The sequence below is a fragment of the Capricornis sumatraensis genome, chromosome 4, assembly GCF_032405125.1.
Source record: "Capricornis sumatraensis isolate serow.1 chromosome 4, serow.2, whole genome shotgun sequence".
In the NCBI taxonomy this organism is placed as follows: Eukaryota; Metazoa; Chordata; class Mammalia; order Artiodactyla; family Bovidae; genus Capricornis; species Capricornis sumatraensis.
In genome coordinates, this window is record NC_091072.1 from 26,047,097 (window position 1) to 26,062,783 (window position 15,687).

Consider the following 15,687-nt stretch of genomic DNA (forward strand, 5'->3'; position numbering starts at 1 on the left):
GCTTGTCATTGAGTATCACATTAAAGTTCTCTTTATAGTGTTCACTGCACGCCATGATTTTTGAAGGATTTACTGAAGTCTACTGCTAGATTAAAAATACATTTATTAGCTAAAATCTGGAACATTGTAGCTAAACGATGCTCCTTCCAGTTTGCAAGGGACACTTTTTGACTGTGGCCTTGAAAGGTTGTTCTGTGTTCAAGGATATAGTATTTGGTGCTTGAGAACAAAATATTCTAGGTTTATAATCAGAAAAGTTTGAAAACTGACTGCACCCACTGCCTCCCTCTCTTGGAAGCTACAATACATATAAGTGTAGTAGGAGATCCAACCAATCCGTCCTAAAGGAGATCAGTCCTGAATATTCATTGGAAGGACTGATGCTGAAGCTGAAACTCCAATACTTTGGCCACCTGATGCGAAGAGCTGACTCATTTGAAAAGACCCCAATGCTGGGAAAGATTGAGGGCAGGAGGAGAAGGGGACGACAGAGGATGAGATGGTTGGATGGCATCACCAACTCAATGGACATGGGTTTGGGTGGACTCTGGGAGTTAGTGATGGACAGGGAGGCCTGGTGTGCTGCAGTTCATGGGGTCACAAAGAGTTGGACACAACTGAGCAACTGAACTGAACTGAAGGGTCCTAGGGCACTCTGCAGTTAAAAATCCACTTGTGAACTTTGGCAGCATTTATCTCAAGCATTTTTGGATAATGAAACCCTTGAAAAATCTGATGAAAACTATGAACATGAAAAAGAATACATGTACATTTTTTTTTTTTCCATTTCATTACTTCATGTATCCTAAAATCCTGGACTCATACCTCTACTCCCATGTAGAGAATATAATTTGATGGTTAAAAAAGTGGATTTGAACAGGGGCAGAATTTTTCTCAGCATATGCATTATCATCCTTGAAGTGATTTTTCAGTTATGTAGGTTTGGGAGGAGCTGGTTACTTAGCAGATTAGTTAGTGATCTGAAACCATCCAAATGAATGAAAATACATTTCTGCCTTCTCCATGGTCACTCTTGATGCCACTAGATAACATTTGAGTAGATAGTGATCACTTGGAGAGAGACTGGCTGGGTAACTCTGAACATCATATTGAAGTATAATACCTGCCCCAACAAAATAGTTTTTTGTTTTATGAATAAAAGGAAAGAAACTAACATTTGTTATTCCAGCATTCTCTCTTGCAGCTAATTAATTTGTGTGTACTAGGACAGTGCTTCTTAAATGTTAACATTTCATACAGATCTCCTTGGGAATCTTGTTTAGTGTCAAGAGTTTGATTCAGTCAGTCCCAGGAGGGACCTGATAGTCTTCATTTCTAACAAACTCCCCAGGATTGTTGACCGGTATTGACATTATAGTCTGTGGACTACAGTTTGAGTATCAGGGTCTTAGAGACTCTGAACCAACATTTGGCCATGGCTACCTTAACCTAGAAATCCTGGTGAATTTGTATTTTTGAAATTTGTTTGCTGCTACTGCTAAGTCGCTCCAGTCGTGTCCGACTCTCCGTGACCCCATGGACTGCAGCCTACCAGGCTCCTCCGTCCATGGGATTTTCCAGGCGAGAGTACTGGAGTGGGGTGCCATTGCCTTCTCTGAAGAATTATGGTTCCAGATATACAAGTCAGCTTTTTTTCTACCTTAAGGCAAAGATGGACATTCTAATCTATTTGCTCTCACATTTAAGTATCAAAATACTTGCCCAGAACACACACATTTGTCAAAGAGGCATTTAAGACCATCTGTCAGTGAGAGTTCCCCTTTAAGGCTCGCACACAAAGATAAAAGACCTAATAAGCTGGAATCAAGATTGCCGGGAGACATATCAATAACCTCAGATATGCAGATGACACCACCCTTATGGCAGAAACTGAAGACGAACTAAAAAAAGCCTCTTGATGAAAGTGAAAGAGGAGAGTGAAAAAGTTGGCTTAAAGGTCAACATTCAGAAAACGAAGATCATGGCATCCGGTCCCATCACTTCATGGCAAATAGATGGGGAAACAGTGTCAGACTTAATTTTTGGGGGCTCAAAAATCACTGCAGATGGTGACTGCAGCCATGAAATTAAAAGACGCTTACTCCTTGGAAGAAAAGTTATGACCAACCTAGAAAGCATATTCAAAAGCAGACACATTACTTTGCCAACAAAGGTCCATCTAGTCAAGGCTATGGTTTTTCCAGTGGTCTTGTGTGGATATGAGAGTTGGTCTGTGAAGAAAGGTTAGCGCCAAAGAATTGCTGCTTTTGAACTGTGGTGTTGGAGAAGACTGTTGAGAGTCCCTTGGACTGCAAGAAGATCCAACCAGTCCATTCTAAAGGAGATCAACCCTGGGATTTCTTTGGAGGGAATGATGCTGAAGCTGAAACTCCAGTACTTTGGCCACCTAATGTGAAGAGTTGACTCATTGGAAAAGACTCTGATGCTGAGAGGGATTGGGGGCAGGAGGAGAAGGGGACGACAGAGGATGAGATGGCTGGATGGCATCACTGACTCGATGGACATGAGTCTGAGTGAACTGCGGGAGTTGGTGATGGACAGGGAGGCCTGGCATGCTACGATTCATGGGATCACAAAGAATCGGACACGACTGAGCGACTGAACTGAACTGAACTGAGGAGAACCAAATTAATATATACAGAGTCAAAATAATATGTAGCAAAATCAAATGACCTAAATCCTTGCTGTTTAGAATGTGAATCATGGACAGGCAGCATTTGTATCATCTGGGAGCTTATTAGAATTGGAGACTCTTGGGCCCCATGTTACACTAATATTGCTTTTCATTACACATGTTAGCAAGATTCCAGGTGTTTTAATATGAGTATATGCACATTAAAGACTGAGAAGTGCTGAGCCAGACCACTAACTTATTCTGCTTTTGTTCTCTTTATGGGATAGGAATAGCCACAACTTCTTAGCAAAAAGAATGTTTACTTTGTCTTAAAGGATTTAGGTATGGAGGTCGATAGAGGGAAGATTGGAAAGCATTCCAAATTGTAGTAACAATAAGAAAAGTAGTATAGAGTCAGGATGAAGCAAGAAGAGAGTTTGAGAGAACTGCGTAAAGAAATAGGATGTGGCAAATAGACCAGCGCAGTGGGAGTTAAGTTGCTATCTTTGGAGATAAAGAATAGACATATATACTGTCCCGTATGAACTGTTAATCTGGTTTTTTGCACATGTTGACAGTCTTTCAGAGTTAGTATGCTAAATCTTAATTTAACTTTGTTTCCTATGATGGTAGTATACCAATGACGATAATCTTTAGAAGGTCTTTATGAAGATAGGTATTATTGCATGCAAAGTAAGATTTTACAAATTATGTGCTAATCATTTTTCAAACTTCAGTTCAAATTCAGATTTTCTGAGTTTAGCATGATTTCTTGGCATTGCTGGATGGGTACTTGAGTTATAACTTGGTTATCAGACCTATAATTTGGCTCCATCTACCAGGCCTGTTTCCTCTTTTGATGTTATTAGAGGAGTAGAAGCACATAGTTGAGATGGTCCTTGTTCTTTTGGGAAATTGGTTGGGACTGTTTGTGTAATGACTTTGGGGTTCTACCCAGCCCTGAATCTTTCCATTTCTTCCCCCACTCTTTGTGCTCACTGATGAAGACTGAGGTTAAATAAATGTCTGGCATCAGGCAAGACAAGTCCTGACAGATGTGGCCCTCTTTAGATCCAGAGAGTTTATTACTCACAAAGTCAGAGAAAGGAAGGGTGGCCAAAAGTGCCCACTCCCCGTGTCCCTTATCCCACCACAAAGGTGACACCGAGATGGCAGTTGCATCATGCATGGGACACCCTGAAACTTCGGAGCCAGTGCTGTGCTGTGGCTAAGCTGCAGTACAGAATGGAGGTGTGCCCTCAGTGGTGTGAGCCAAACTTGGTCTTATATTTTATCAGAGCCCAGGAGGAGGTGAGAAATCCTTTCATGAAACCTTTCAGGGGAGAGAGAGAGGGAGGTTCCTGTGTTCCATGTTACAGGGGGACGATAAGGCCTTCTCCCAAGACTTAGATTCATTGACAAGTCAGTCCTTCTCTGTGTGGGTACATGGAAGGTCTAGGCCATGGCCAGGCTGTTTCCGTATAATGGCGACTCAGCTGGCTGTGTCAGCCACTTGTGCTGAGGAAAACAGAAAGGAGGTTGCCGGGGTCCTGCCCTGGTGGATCCAGGGTAATTCGAAGGGGAGACGGCGTAGGCAAAGAAAACTTATTTATTTAGAAATATAAAAGAGATATTAGTAAAGAATAGTGTAGTAGGAAAATTTAGTGGAGAAAAGAGGCTGAATAACTTGGTTTACGTGGAAAACCAGTAAAGTTCCAAGACAAGGAATTTGCACCATCTGTGTTAGGCCACCGGAGTCCTCTTGAATAGCGGGGGTGCCCCGCCTTGGGCTCTCTCTCGTGTGGATCTTAGAAGCCGGGGCAAGTAAGTAGACATGGTGAGCCTCCACGCCCCAGATGGGAATTCAGCCTGAAAGTAGAGTAAGAAAAGAAGACATGGGGGAAACCAGTCTTTCCAGTGACTGGCCCATCCTCTATTGTTGTAAAAGCTTTTTATACCTTTTTTTGTACATAGAGATCAATGGATAATATAAAATTATGCAGCGTCAGCAGCCCTGACTCTTATCGAGACCAGGCTTTCTCTCTGCATACTTAGTTGTATACACAAGTTTTAGGTGATTTACATCATCTTCTGGCCAGAAGGCCAATTAACATTTTATGGCCCTTCTCTGATAAGGGTTTGTCAACCAGAAGACTTATGTGCCCTAATAGTGTTTTTCTTCCCAAAGTCTGGTGCTACTCTCAGAAAGCACTAAATAAAGTTACATTCTTACATAGCAAAGACACAACAATTTATAACAATGAAAGAAGTACAGTGATTTATAACAAAGAGAAAAGTAACTCAAAAGTCTAGTGTTGCTAATATCAAAACTATTATATTCCTTTTTTCTATATCCCAGTTACATTCATTAATATCCTTCAGGTGCCTAAAACCTGCCTATAAGATAATATGGAGGCCTGGCAGCAGTCATTGACTCAACAGTGAAACCCGTCACCAGTGTAATTTTTAGCTCTTTAGAAAAGGCTCTGTATCTTTAAGATGCTTTAAGCTTTGTGCCTCTCATGGTTGGGGGCTGTAAACAATCCACAAGTTGTAAAGACCGGTCAGATAAGTTAGAAAGCCATCAAAGGGGTTTCAAGCCGAGACATTCTTCTTTTTATTTTATTTATTTTTATTTATTTATTTATTTATTTATTTTACTTTACAATACTGTATTGGTTTTGAGACATTCTTTTTATATGCAGGAGACTGTTAACTGGAGCTCTGAATTAACTCTTTCCAGAGAAAAGGTGGTAATGTCAGAAGAGTGGAAAACACAGTACAATAAGGCAGGCAGACTCTGGTTTTTTGGGGGTAGATGTTCAGGAAAACCCAGGGGGAACCCCTGAAGCCAGATCACGCCTTTGCGTTTTGTTGGGCTTCCTTCCTCATGACCTTTGCCACGGGCGGGATTCCTCACGCTGGCTCCCAACATCAGGTAAGGGAAGGAATAATGAAGTAAGACAGGAAATAACCCCCTTATATGAGTAAGGAACATTATAGTTGTTATTGCTGCTATTATATCAGCTGGCCTGGCGAGTGTCACTCTGAAGTATTACTAACTTTAATTAAATCTCCTGCTTTCCTGGAGAATTACTATTAAAGTGCTCCAAAGAGAAACTAATCAACAGTAGTACCCTAATTTTGGAAATCTAGCCCTTGACATTTTAAATCTGAGACTCATGTAAAACCATGGTTCTCCCCCACCCCCACCCCCCATTTTGGTAGCATCTTAAAAATTATAGCATGTTTCTCTCAACAATTTCAACTCTTTTGGAGGATGACTGAATTTTTTTTTTAACTGTTAGGGAATTAACTGCTTCCTAAAGAGAATTTTGTGTATGCTACATAATATATATTTTAATTTTGATTAGAATTCATTCAGCACTTTTCACATGATTCAATAATAGCAGTCAGAAACTTAATTTCATTTATATAAATATTCTTATTAGAATGTGTGCTTAGTCAGTCATGTCTGACTCTTTGTGACCCTATGGACCATAGCCCACGAGGCTCCTCTTGTCTATGGGATTCTCTAGACAAGAATACTGGCGTGGGTTGCCATGCCCTCCTCCAGATGATGTTCCTGACCCAGGGATCAAACCCATGTCTCCTGCATTGGTAGGTGGATTCTTTACCACTGCGCTGCCGGGGAAGCTTTTCTTACTAGAATAACATACTTCATTTTCTTTGATCTATGTTTGCTATTAAATCAGCAGTAGTACTACCATTCATATCATTTTACCTGTTACTTTTGGCAAGCATACCTTTTATTGCTGTTTTGTGTAATAGTCCATAGTAACCAAGAGAGCTCTTTTCCTAATAAACTTCATGCAAAATGAATTAGGGTGGCTTGAGAATCTGGGAGACCAACAAAGAAATCAGGAACCTATGTATGAGATGATAAAAGTCCTAACTTGAAAGATGGTTTCAGAGAAAGAAAGGGAAGTTGAATCCAGATAGGATACCACAAAAAATAAACTGACAGTATCTTGGAAACTTATTTGTTACTAACAGCAGCTATTGTGATCTGGAGGTAGAAGCAGCAAGGCTTTAGGATCTGCTGGCTCTTGCAGAGAATGTCTGGAGCAAAAGTCAGAGATCTGTGGTTCTTGGATGAAACTTGATTGGAGGAAATCCATGCAACCCCTTCTGTGAGAAGGGCACCTCATTCGCTTCCAAGAGTGGCAGTCTTTTGCCACCTCAAGGTACTAATGGGAAAGGGTGTCATTGGAAAAGGAGGTGGCATCCTGCCTACCCTGAACATGGTAGAGCATATACCTTTACAGCAGATGAGACTGAGGAATCGAGAGACTTCCTTTTATTGTCTTGATGTGCGGCTGACAACTTACTCGCCAGAGCATTGCTTCAGTGTAGTCATGAGACTTCCAGGCACTTATCAGTGTGCTGCCAATAAAGCTCCCCAGCAGTTGAGTCCAGCCCTAAGGGTAGATGAGAGTCATGACTAACCTAGTGACTATAACAGTGCACATAGAAGGGAGCAGCAGTCAGAGAGAAGACACAGAAGCTGACCGCTGGAGCAGGCAAAGTCTAGTAAAAACAGAACTGTTGCAGGAAATACTCACTTGAGTGAAGTCAGAATATTTACGCAGATAGAATTATTTTTAAAAAGCAGGTTGAATTGTAAATTCTTTAGAACTAGAAAAAGTGATTTTACATTTAATGTCTAGATTATTTGGAAAAGAGGATGAATGCTGTTAAGTTCCAAATTACTGGCCTAGAAAATTAAAGGGAAGAACTGTGTCATTGTACAGAGCAGAAAGTGCCATGCCATGTTTAGTTGCTCAGTCGTGTCTGACTCTCTGTGACACCATGGCCTGTACCTGTCAGGCTTTTCTCTCCGTCCATGGGGTTTCTCCAGGCAGGAATACTGGAGTGGGTTGCATGACTTCCTCCAGGGAATCTTCCCAACCCAGGAATCGAACCCACATCTCCTGCATTGCAGGTGGATTCTTTACCATTGGGGCCACCAAGGAAGCCAGAAAGTACTAAGAAATAAAAGAAAGAGGGAAATGACTAGAGGTATAAAGACAAATCTTGGGAGCTGATAACACAAGGAGTTCTAAAGAAGGAAAAAAATAGATGGGAAGGCAATTATTATCTTTAATGAAGGAAGACTTAAGATTGCAGATCAAAATAGTTGACCATTGTCTAGCCAGGAGACACAGAGAGAATGTACACACCCTCAAAAAGTCCTCTTCTCTGACAAAGAGCTCATCTTCACCTGTCAAGATGAAAATGTTGGCATATCCTATCTTTATAGAAACAACGTAGAATGAGATAGGGACCTGTGAAAAGGAGAGGTAACAGTTCAGTAAAGAAAGCAGTAGTTTAATCTCAGTTGTTAATATAAATTCAGAAGTAAAATATTAGCAGATTTGCCAGTCTCTCAAAAGAATATTAGAATGTCAAAATGTAATCATGATTTATTATCAGGAAATCTGTCAGCATAGTTCATTGTATCAAATACATTACAGGACAAATCATGTAGTCATAGCAGTAGATGAGATAAAATTTTACATCATTCCTAATGAAAATGCACCTAAAAAGGGAGGCAGTTATTTAAATACAATAAAAGCTGTTAGCTGATGCCAGTTACAAGCACTATTGTAATGAAAATACTCCAGAGATAGAAATTAACTGGGATTCCCTCTCTGCCACCATCATTATTAAGCATTTTTTGTAAATTATCTTGACTAGATTAAATGATTGGAATAATGTTTGAAAAGGAGGGAAACAGATTTTTAATTTTTTTCTAAGCTAGCCCAAGAGACACTGGAAAATAGCTACCTAAGTTAACTTAAGTAATTGTGAAATAAGGTTATAAAGTAAGTGTATCAATATTTTTCTTTATCATAGTATTAATAATACCCAGTAGAAATGGAAGTGGTGGAGAGTATTTTCTTCATAGTAGTATCCAGAGCTACTGGGACAAAAAATCATAAGGAATAAATTTAGCAAGAAATGTACTAGATCTATAGAAAAACTCTGAAGAACATGAAATAAGATTGAGCAAATATAAAATATAATTGTATTCTTAAGTTAGAATGTGTAAAATTATTTAATGTCAGTTCTCTGCAAATTAATAAATACTTCAAGTGAGATTCCATTTTGAGTCTCCATGGATTGTTTTTTAAACCAGGGGCAAAAGATTTTAAAGCTTATGTGGAAGGACAGATGTCCAAAATTAGCTAAGAAAAGAAGTTAGATAGGACTTGCCTTACCAGATGTTTAAACATACTGTGAAACTTCTGTGGCATTGGAATAAATAAAACAGATGGAATGTCCAGAAATAAAACCCAACAAATAAGAAGATTTAATGTATCGACCAAGCTTGCATTTTAATTCAGTGGGAAAAGTATAGTTATAATCAATCAGCTATTCAAGTGGAATAAAATTAAGTTGAATTTCTACCTTGTGCTAGATACCAAAAAGCAAATGTAAAAAAGATTAACAACGAAGCTTGGAAAACTTAATAGAATATATGTATAACCTATGGTTGGGGTAGCACTTCCCTTGTAGCTCAGTCGGTAAAGAATCTGCCTGCAATGAAAGAGACCCGGGTTTAATTCCTGGATTGGGAACATCCTCTGGAGAAGGAAATGGCAACCTATTCCAATAGTCTTGCCTGGAAAATCCCATGGACAGAGAAGCCTGGCAGGCTGCAGTCCATGGGATCACAAGAGTTGGACACGACTTAGCGACTAAACCACCACCATGGTTGGGAAAGAATTTTTAGACCAAGTCTTATTATTTATAAAAGGTATATAAAAGCAGATGTTTGATTGTTTAATGCCCTTTATTCTTCTGTCTATTATGGACATATATAGACGAGATATGATTCTTACATTTACTAATATGAAAAATTGTTAAGTTGGAGTCTAGTAGAGAATTTGGGTTATGTGAGGTCTACCATGAAGTTTGAGTTGGGGATATATTCACTGAGGTGAATATCAAAGGACAGTGAAGTGTTAGAATTTATTGCTGTTACCCCATGCCTCCAAAGATTGTTACAAAGGTATTTCCAAGACATTTTCTTTACTGTTTTGATTTCTTCTTAAACAAAGCCCTCACAACATTATAAATTGAGTTACTCGTACTATTTCACTATGGAAATCAATTTCCCTTTCAGGTTGAGTTAGTTGCAACTGATAACAGTTGTCAATTTTTTTACTCAAGGGTATGAAAGTGCCAGTATGTCTAGCACATGTGAACCTTGCAAAAGTAGAAACAGACATTCAGCCCAGACTGAAGAGCCTGTTCAAGCAAAAGTTCTCAGCAGCAAGAATCATGAGCAGCTGGAAAAAGTAATAAGATGTAGTAGGTCTACAGAAATATCTTCAGGTATGTTCTGTTTTGGTTTGTTTTAATTTAAGGACTTATTCATCCTAGATTTGAAAAGCTGTATTAAAACTAGCTGAAAATTGATCTATTGCACGTTCCTATCATGTATAAGTTGTTATAGTAGAGTTTAAGTACACAATTCTTGATACCAAAAATGTAAACTGGAAATATTAATATATTTTATTGTTACCGTGATACTGTCTTTGATGCATTTTGATAAAACTCTGAATAAACAAATTAGTTGACATTAATTTGGTTCTCCTAATTTGAAATTCTGATAATATTATCTGAATAAGAATTCCATATAAAATCTTATATTCCCCTGCCTAAGATCTTTGGTCTTCAACCATGCCTACAGAAGAATGTCCTGTTGTCTTAATGCAACATATCTGGCCAGCAGAGATTTGATTCCTTTCTGCCTGCCTCTCCAGATTCCTTTCTCATACCTTCTGCCTTAAACTTGACTCTCTCAGTGGCACTGAACTGACATTTTTTCATAGCCACCGCAAGAGTTGTTTCACCTTGACAGTTGCCTTTTTTGCCTCAAGTCCTTTTCTTTGTAAGCCCTTTTCTCTGCTGGCTCTTAAATAAAATCTTAATTCTGTAATTATATCCATGTCCAAGCAGGGATAGGTTCCCTTTTCTTTTTGTTTTTCTGTCAAAGCCTGTGTAAACCTCTTCTGTTGCCTGTATTACATTATACAGTATTCACCTGTTTAGTGTCTGTATTGCTTTTTTGAGTCCCTTGGCAATAGATAATATTTTCATATTTGTATCTTAAATGTTAGCGTGGTACCTGATGCTAACCTGACACATGGTAGGCACTCAGTGAGTGTTTATTGAATGGATGGAGTCATGTATTTGCCACCATTTTAGTTTAAATACATACTAGTACTTTCCTGATATATAAAGAATAAGTACATCTCAAAGAAATGTGGAGAGTCAGCAAATATTGACTCTTAAATTTTCAGCTGTCCGTAAGTCCTTCCGTGAAAATGATAATACCAGCTACCATTTATACTGTGCTTTACTGTTTACAAATTAAATTACTCATGTCATTTGAACTTCATAATCCTATGAATTTATTTACATTTTGTAGATGAGGAAACATTATCACAGGGGGTACCTATTTTTTCTCAGTCCTCATAAGGGACCAGTACTATACATTGGTCTGGTTTAACTGGTTCTTGGGAAAAAAGTCATGCCTTTAACTCGGTAATTGTACTTGTAGGCATGCATCCTAAAGGAAACAAAAGTGAAAGAAGAAATTGGGATTTAGGTGTTGACTAAACATTGTGATTCCAACTATTTTAAACAAAAATCTGGATGAAAAAAAAGTGTAAGAACATCAAAGTATTAATAATGGTTTTATTATCTTTAAACTCCTCTATATTTTCTAAAACTTATAATGAGTATTTATTTTTCATATTTTGAAATGACTTCTTCAAGGTCATATTGCTAGCAAATGGTAGAGCTGAAGTTTCAATCCTAGTCTTCTCTTAAATCCAGGATCCTTTTGTCAAATATATCAATTCTGTTGTTCTGACCCCAGCATTTTATTGAAATTTTGTAGTTTCCATCTCCTTTCGCTATCTTTATAAAATAGTGATGTTGTCAAACAGTAAACAGTTAGGTGAAGGTTGGGGAAGGGCACTAAATTGATAGGCTTAATAAATTAGTTATCATTACCTAAATAGTTGATAGTTGGTCATAGTACTTCAGATCTTATTACTGTCACTTAGAAACCATCAAATTTTGATGAACTAAAAAAAGTTTGAATAATATAAATATTTCTTTTTTTTAGAAGACTTAATTTTAGTTTTAACCATTACCCTAAAGTTCTTTGTAGCGTGTAATAGTAGTTTTTGTTACATGATCATTTGATTGTAACATCTAAGGCTGCTAGTATTGAACTGTATACAGTTCAGTACAGTCCTCTTGTCCCTCGAGGATTGTGGGAAGTTCCCTTGATGTGTATGCTTCTAAGAGTGAATGATGAAAGTTTACTATATGAGAGTCATATCAGTCATATCAACACAAGCTTATAGCAGATCATTTGATATTTTCCCCAAAGAGATTATTTTTAAATAGAGCATAAACCATACCTTGTGATAACATTTCAGTTCAGGCAAACGATTTTAAAGAAATTTGCTTATTTCTTTTTTTTTTCATTCATTTATTCATATTATAGACCCTGTCTTTACTATTCATACACATTTTATGTTCATCCTTATGTCTGCCCTTTCCTACAGCACATGCTAGGAGAATACTACAGCAGTCTAACAGAAATGCATGCAATGAAGCGCCAGGTAACAATCTGCTTAGTTCTGGTGTCCGCTTTTTGTTAATTTTTACCATTGGTCCTAAAAATCCTTAGTTTTATTGTTCTAATTATTTTTAGATTTAGTTTAGTGTGTATATGTTATTTGGCTGGTAAAAGTGAAACAGAATCCATACCCATTAAATTCTGAAGCTTTTCATTTATAATTCTTAATTGGTAAAATTGCCTGCTTTTCTCTTACTTCCATTTTCTGTTAGTGTATGTAACATAACCAACACATTCATGTAGGTAATAGAAAGCTTTTTTTGTAATTTAGTGTTTTATTTGAACTTATTTATTTTGTATTCTTTAAATGCTTATGAGATTTAATATTTTTGGAAACAAAAATACAGTTGTTTTTATTCTTAGCTCTGATTTACAGTGTTAAGTATTGTGTATGACTTCTGTTTTAGTTCTTATTTTTTTCTTACCAGTCCACGTGTAAAAAAATAAACCATTGAACAAAACAACTATGACATGTAAATACCATGATTAATAAAGGTCATGGAAAATTGCAGAATGCTATTTTTGTCTTTAAACTATGAATATTTATTAGACATGTATGATTTAGAATTGTAAATATTCTTTAATGCCTCCTCTGTTACACATGAGTGAAAAAGAAAAGCCTGTTATGAACCGTTAGGGGAATTTAAAGAAAGAAAAAAAAACAAAACAAAGATCTATCACAGATGAAGTTAAATATATCAGTGGCACTTCCTAAAGAAAAGAACTCTGAAGAAAGTAGGATAAAAACAAGATGGAGTCATAGAAATCTGGCTGAAGTCAGAGATTTTTCTAGCTTAAACTAGTGCACCTCAGTCCAGAAAGAGGATGGTAAAAACTTTCCACTTCTCTATTGTAGGGATGAAGTATATGTCTGCTATAATTCATTATTTGGAAATAATTTAATCTTTACTGATATATAATTTAGAGTGATCATTTTATCACATACGAAGGTATGAAAGATATCATTAAATATGCTTTGTTCTTATATCTTTAAGATATAAGAAACCATTTAAAAACCATTTTTTAAAACAGCTGATCAAACTACAATATAGTGTATGAATTGGGAAAGTTTGTATGCTGTCACATCTTATCTGGATTTTGCCTATGAATAGAAATTTCCTATAGAGATAGTTCCAGTTCCTGCTCATAATAAATATTTTTATAGTAACTGCGTCATAGTATATCATTTCATTTTATACTCATAAATGTGTGAGGCACGGTAGGGACATTGTATATTTATTATCCTTATTATTTTATACTTGTAGAAATTGAGGCCTGAGGATGTTAATTTGCTTAGCAAGTTAATGGAAAGTTTTTTCATTAAACCACATTTGCTTTGCATTTTAAAAATTTCTTTCTTGGAAAAAGTAAATTAAATCTTAATGATCTTGCAATATTTATTTGAAAGCACAATGTATTAAAACACTTAACATTTCAAATTCCCTGTTGTGAAATTTTAGCACTACTTTTTGTGAACTAAAATGAACTTAAACTTAAGTATTTATCTATTTGTGATTCTACTATTACTCTAGAAAGTTTATAGAGTTTGATAGCTAGAAGAACACTTGGAGATTTTTTTTTTCGTAGAGAACTCAAAATGGGAACAGTTCCTAATTTATGTTTTTAAAAGTAAAGGTATGATTATATACCTTTAAGTGTGATAACTCTTTGTTTATAAATAAATACATGCAGCAGAAATGTTGCTAAATAATAGAGTGATATACCTAGATCCTGGGTAACTGAAAAGTTCATTTGGGTCACTGCTTGCTTCAGCTTATACTGAGTGTGTCAGTAAGACACTGTAGTAAAATTGTACCTATTTTGTTACAGTTACAAATTCAGTTTTTGATCAGTACAGCAGGATAGTAGAGATTTGAGAATCAGTAGATCTAACTAGATAAAGCTTAAAGTAGTAGGTCTCCTTGGCAGCATTTAGTTTGTTCTCAACATTAACAAAATAAATTTCCTTTTCTGTAAAAAAGTTCATATTAGCAAAAAAAGAAAATGATTTGCAATTCACTTACTTTATTCAAGTGCTGAAAGATTTCCACTGATTATTCCTATGAAACATGTAAAATTTTCCAGATATTTTTCACTGAGAAATAACTTTGGTTTAAGTAATGCTAGATAATGTTATTTCTCTAGTAAGTAGTATGTATCTTGAGATTTTTAGAATTATCTTTATCCTGGTAATTATTAAGATTCTGTTTTACTTTAAAACCTCTGTGATAGAATTGTGTTCTGATTTTTAAGTAATTTAACGTTGAGAGTAATGAGGCAAGTTAATAGAAATAGTCAGGAATATATTTCACCAGTATTAACTTTCTGATTTTTAATATCTTCCAGAAACCGGGAGTGATTTTTCCATGTTCGAAGCTTTGCGGGATACCATTTATTCTGAAGTAGCTACGTTGATTTCTCAAAATGAGTCTCGTCCACATTTTCTTATTGAACTCTTCCATGAGCTTCAGCTACTTAATACAGACTATTTGAGACAGAGGGCTTTATATGCATTGCAGGTATCTTGTACCTAACATTCTCTTTCCTCTGCTTTCTGGTACTGCCAAATTTCCCAATTCTACCTGTTTACTTTCTTAGATTGAAGTATGTCCTTGTTCCATAAGTATTTCAATCTGTTTCTTTATGTATTTCCATGCCATTTTAATAATCTTCTTATATAGCTTAAGTGGCTTTAGATAAAAGTCTTTCTCAGACAGTTTTTCATTGTATTGTCCTATTATATCTTCCTCATAGTTAATCTTTGAGGTTGGGAGGATTGCCTTTGTTCTGCTGTCTGCTTCTACTTCTAATTTTGTGATTAAACAAAATGTTTTTCATAAATAGCTATCTTCTCTCCTTATTTTAGGACATAGTATCCAGGCATATTTCTGAGAACCATGAAAAGGAGGGAGAAAATATAAAGTCAGTGAATTCTGGTACTTGGATAGCATCCAACTCAGAACTTACTCCCAGTGAAAGCCTTGCTACTACTGATGATGTAAGCTGATAATGATAATGAAATGTAGACATAATTTCAATATGCAGCGAACGAAAGTTAAGTAGTTTGTTAATAAATTGTGATTATACCCTATGTATTTAGTTTTTAGCTTTTTTCAAAAGCTAAGTGTAATGTATTGCTTAATTTTGAGGTGAGGTATAAAATTCATTCAAGATATGACAGCAGTCAAACACCGAAAGTTATATAGAAATGATAGCTTATAAGGTCTAAAATAACTGTATTTATATCTTCTTTGTCCAACATAGGAGTTGAGTCATAATAGTTACTAAAGAATCTGCCTGCAATGTAGGAGACCCTGGTTCAATTCCTGGGTCAGAAAGATCCACTGGAGAAGGGACAGGC

At 36.5% G+C, this 15,687-nt stretch overlaps 1 protein-coding gene across 18 annotated transcripts in view; it reads left to right on the forward strand.

Annotated features, from left to right (window-relative positions):
• Window positions 1-15,687, forward strand: part of PCM1 (pericentriolar material 1) — a 77,432-nt gene that overhangs the window by 36,600 nt on the left and 25,145 nt on the right. For 11 of the 18 annotated variants that reach the window (XM_068970230.1, XM_068970232.1, XM_068970233.1 and 8 more), the window contains 2 exons: window positions 14,673-14,845; window positions 15,193-15,324. In XM_068970230.1, coding sequence (XP_068826331.1) covers window positions 14,673-14,845; window positions 15,193-15,324 — 305 coding nt within the window. Of the gene's footprint in view, window positions 1-9,814; window positions 10,001-14,672; window positions 14,846-15,192; window positions 15,325-15,687 lie in introns of all 18 variants that reach the window. The other 7 variants (XM_068970224.1, XM_068970223.1, XM_068970228.1 and 4 more) reach the window with 2 other exon arrangements.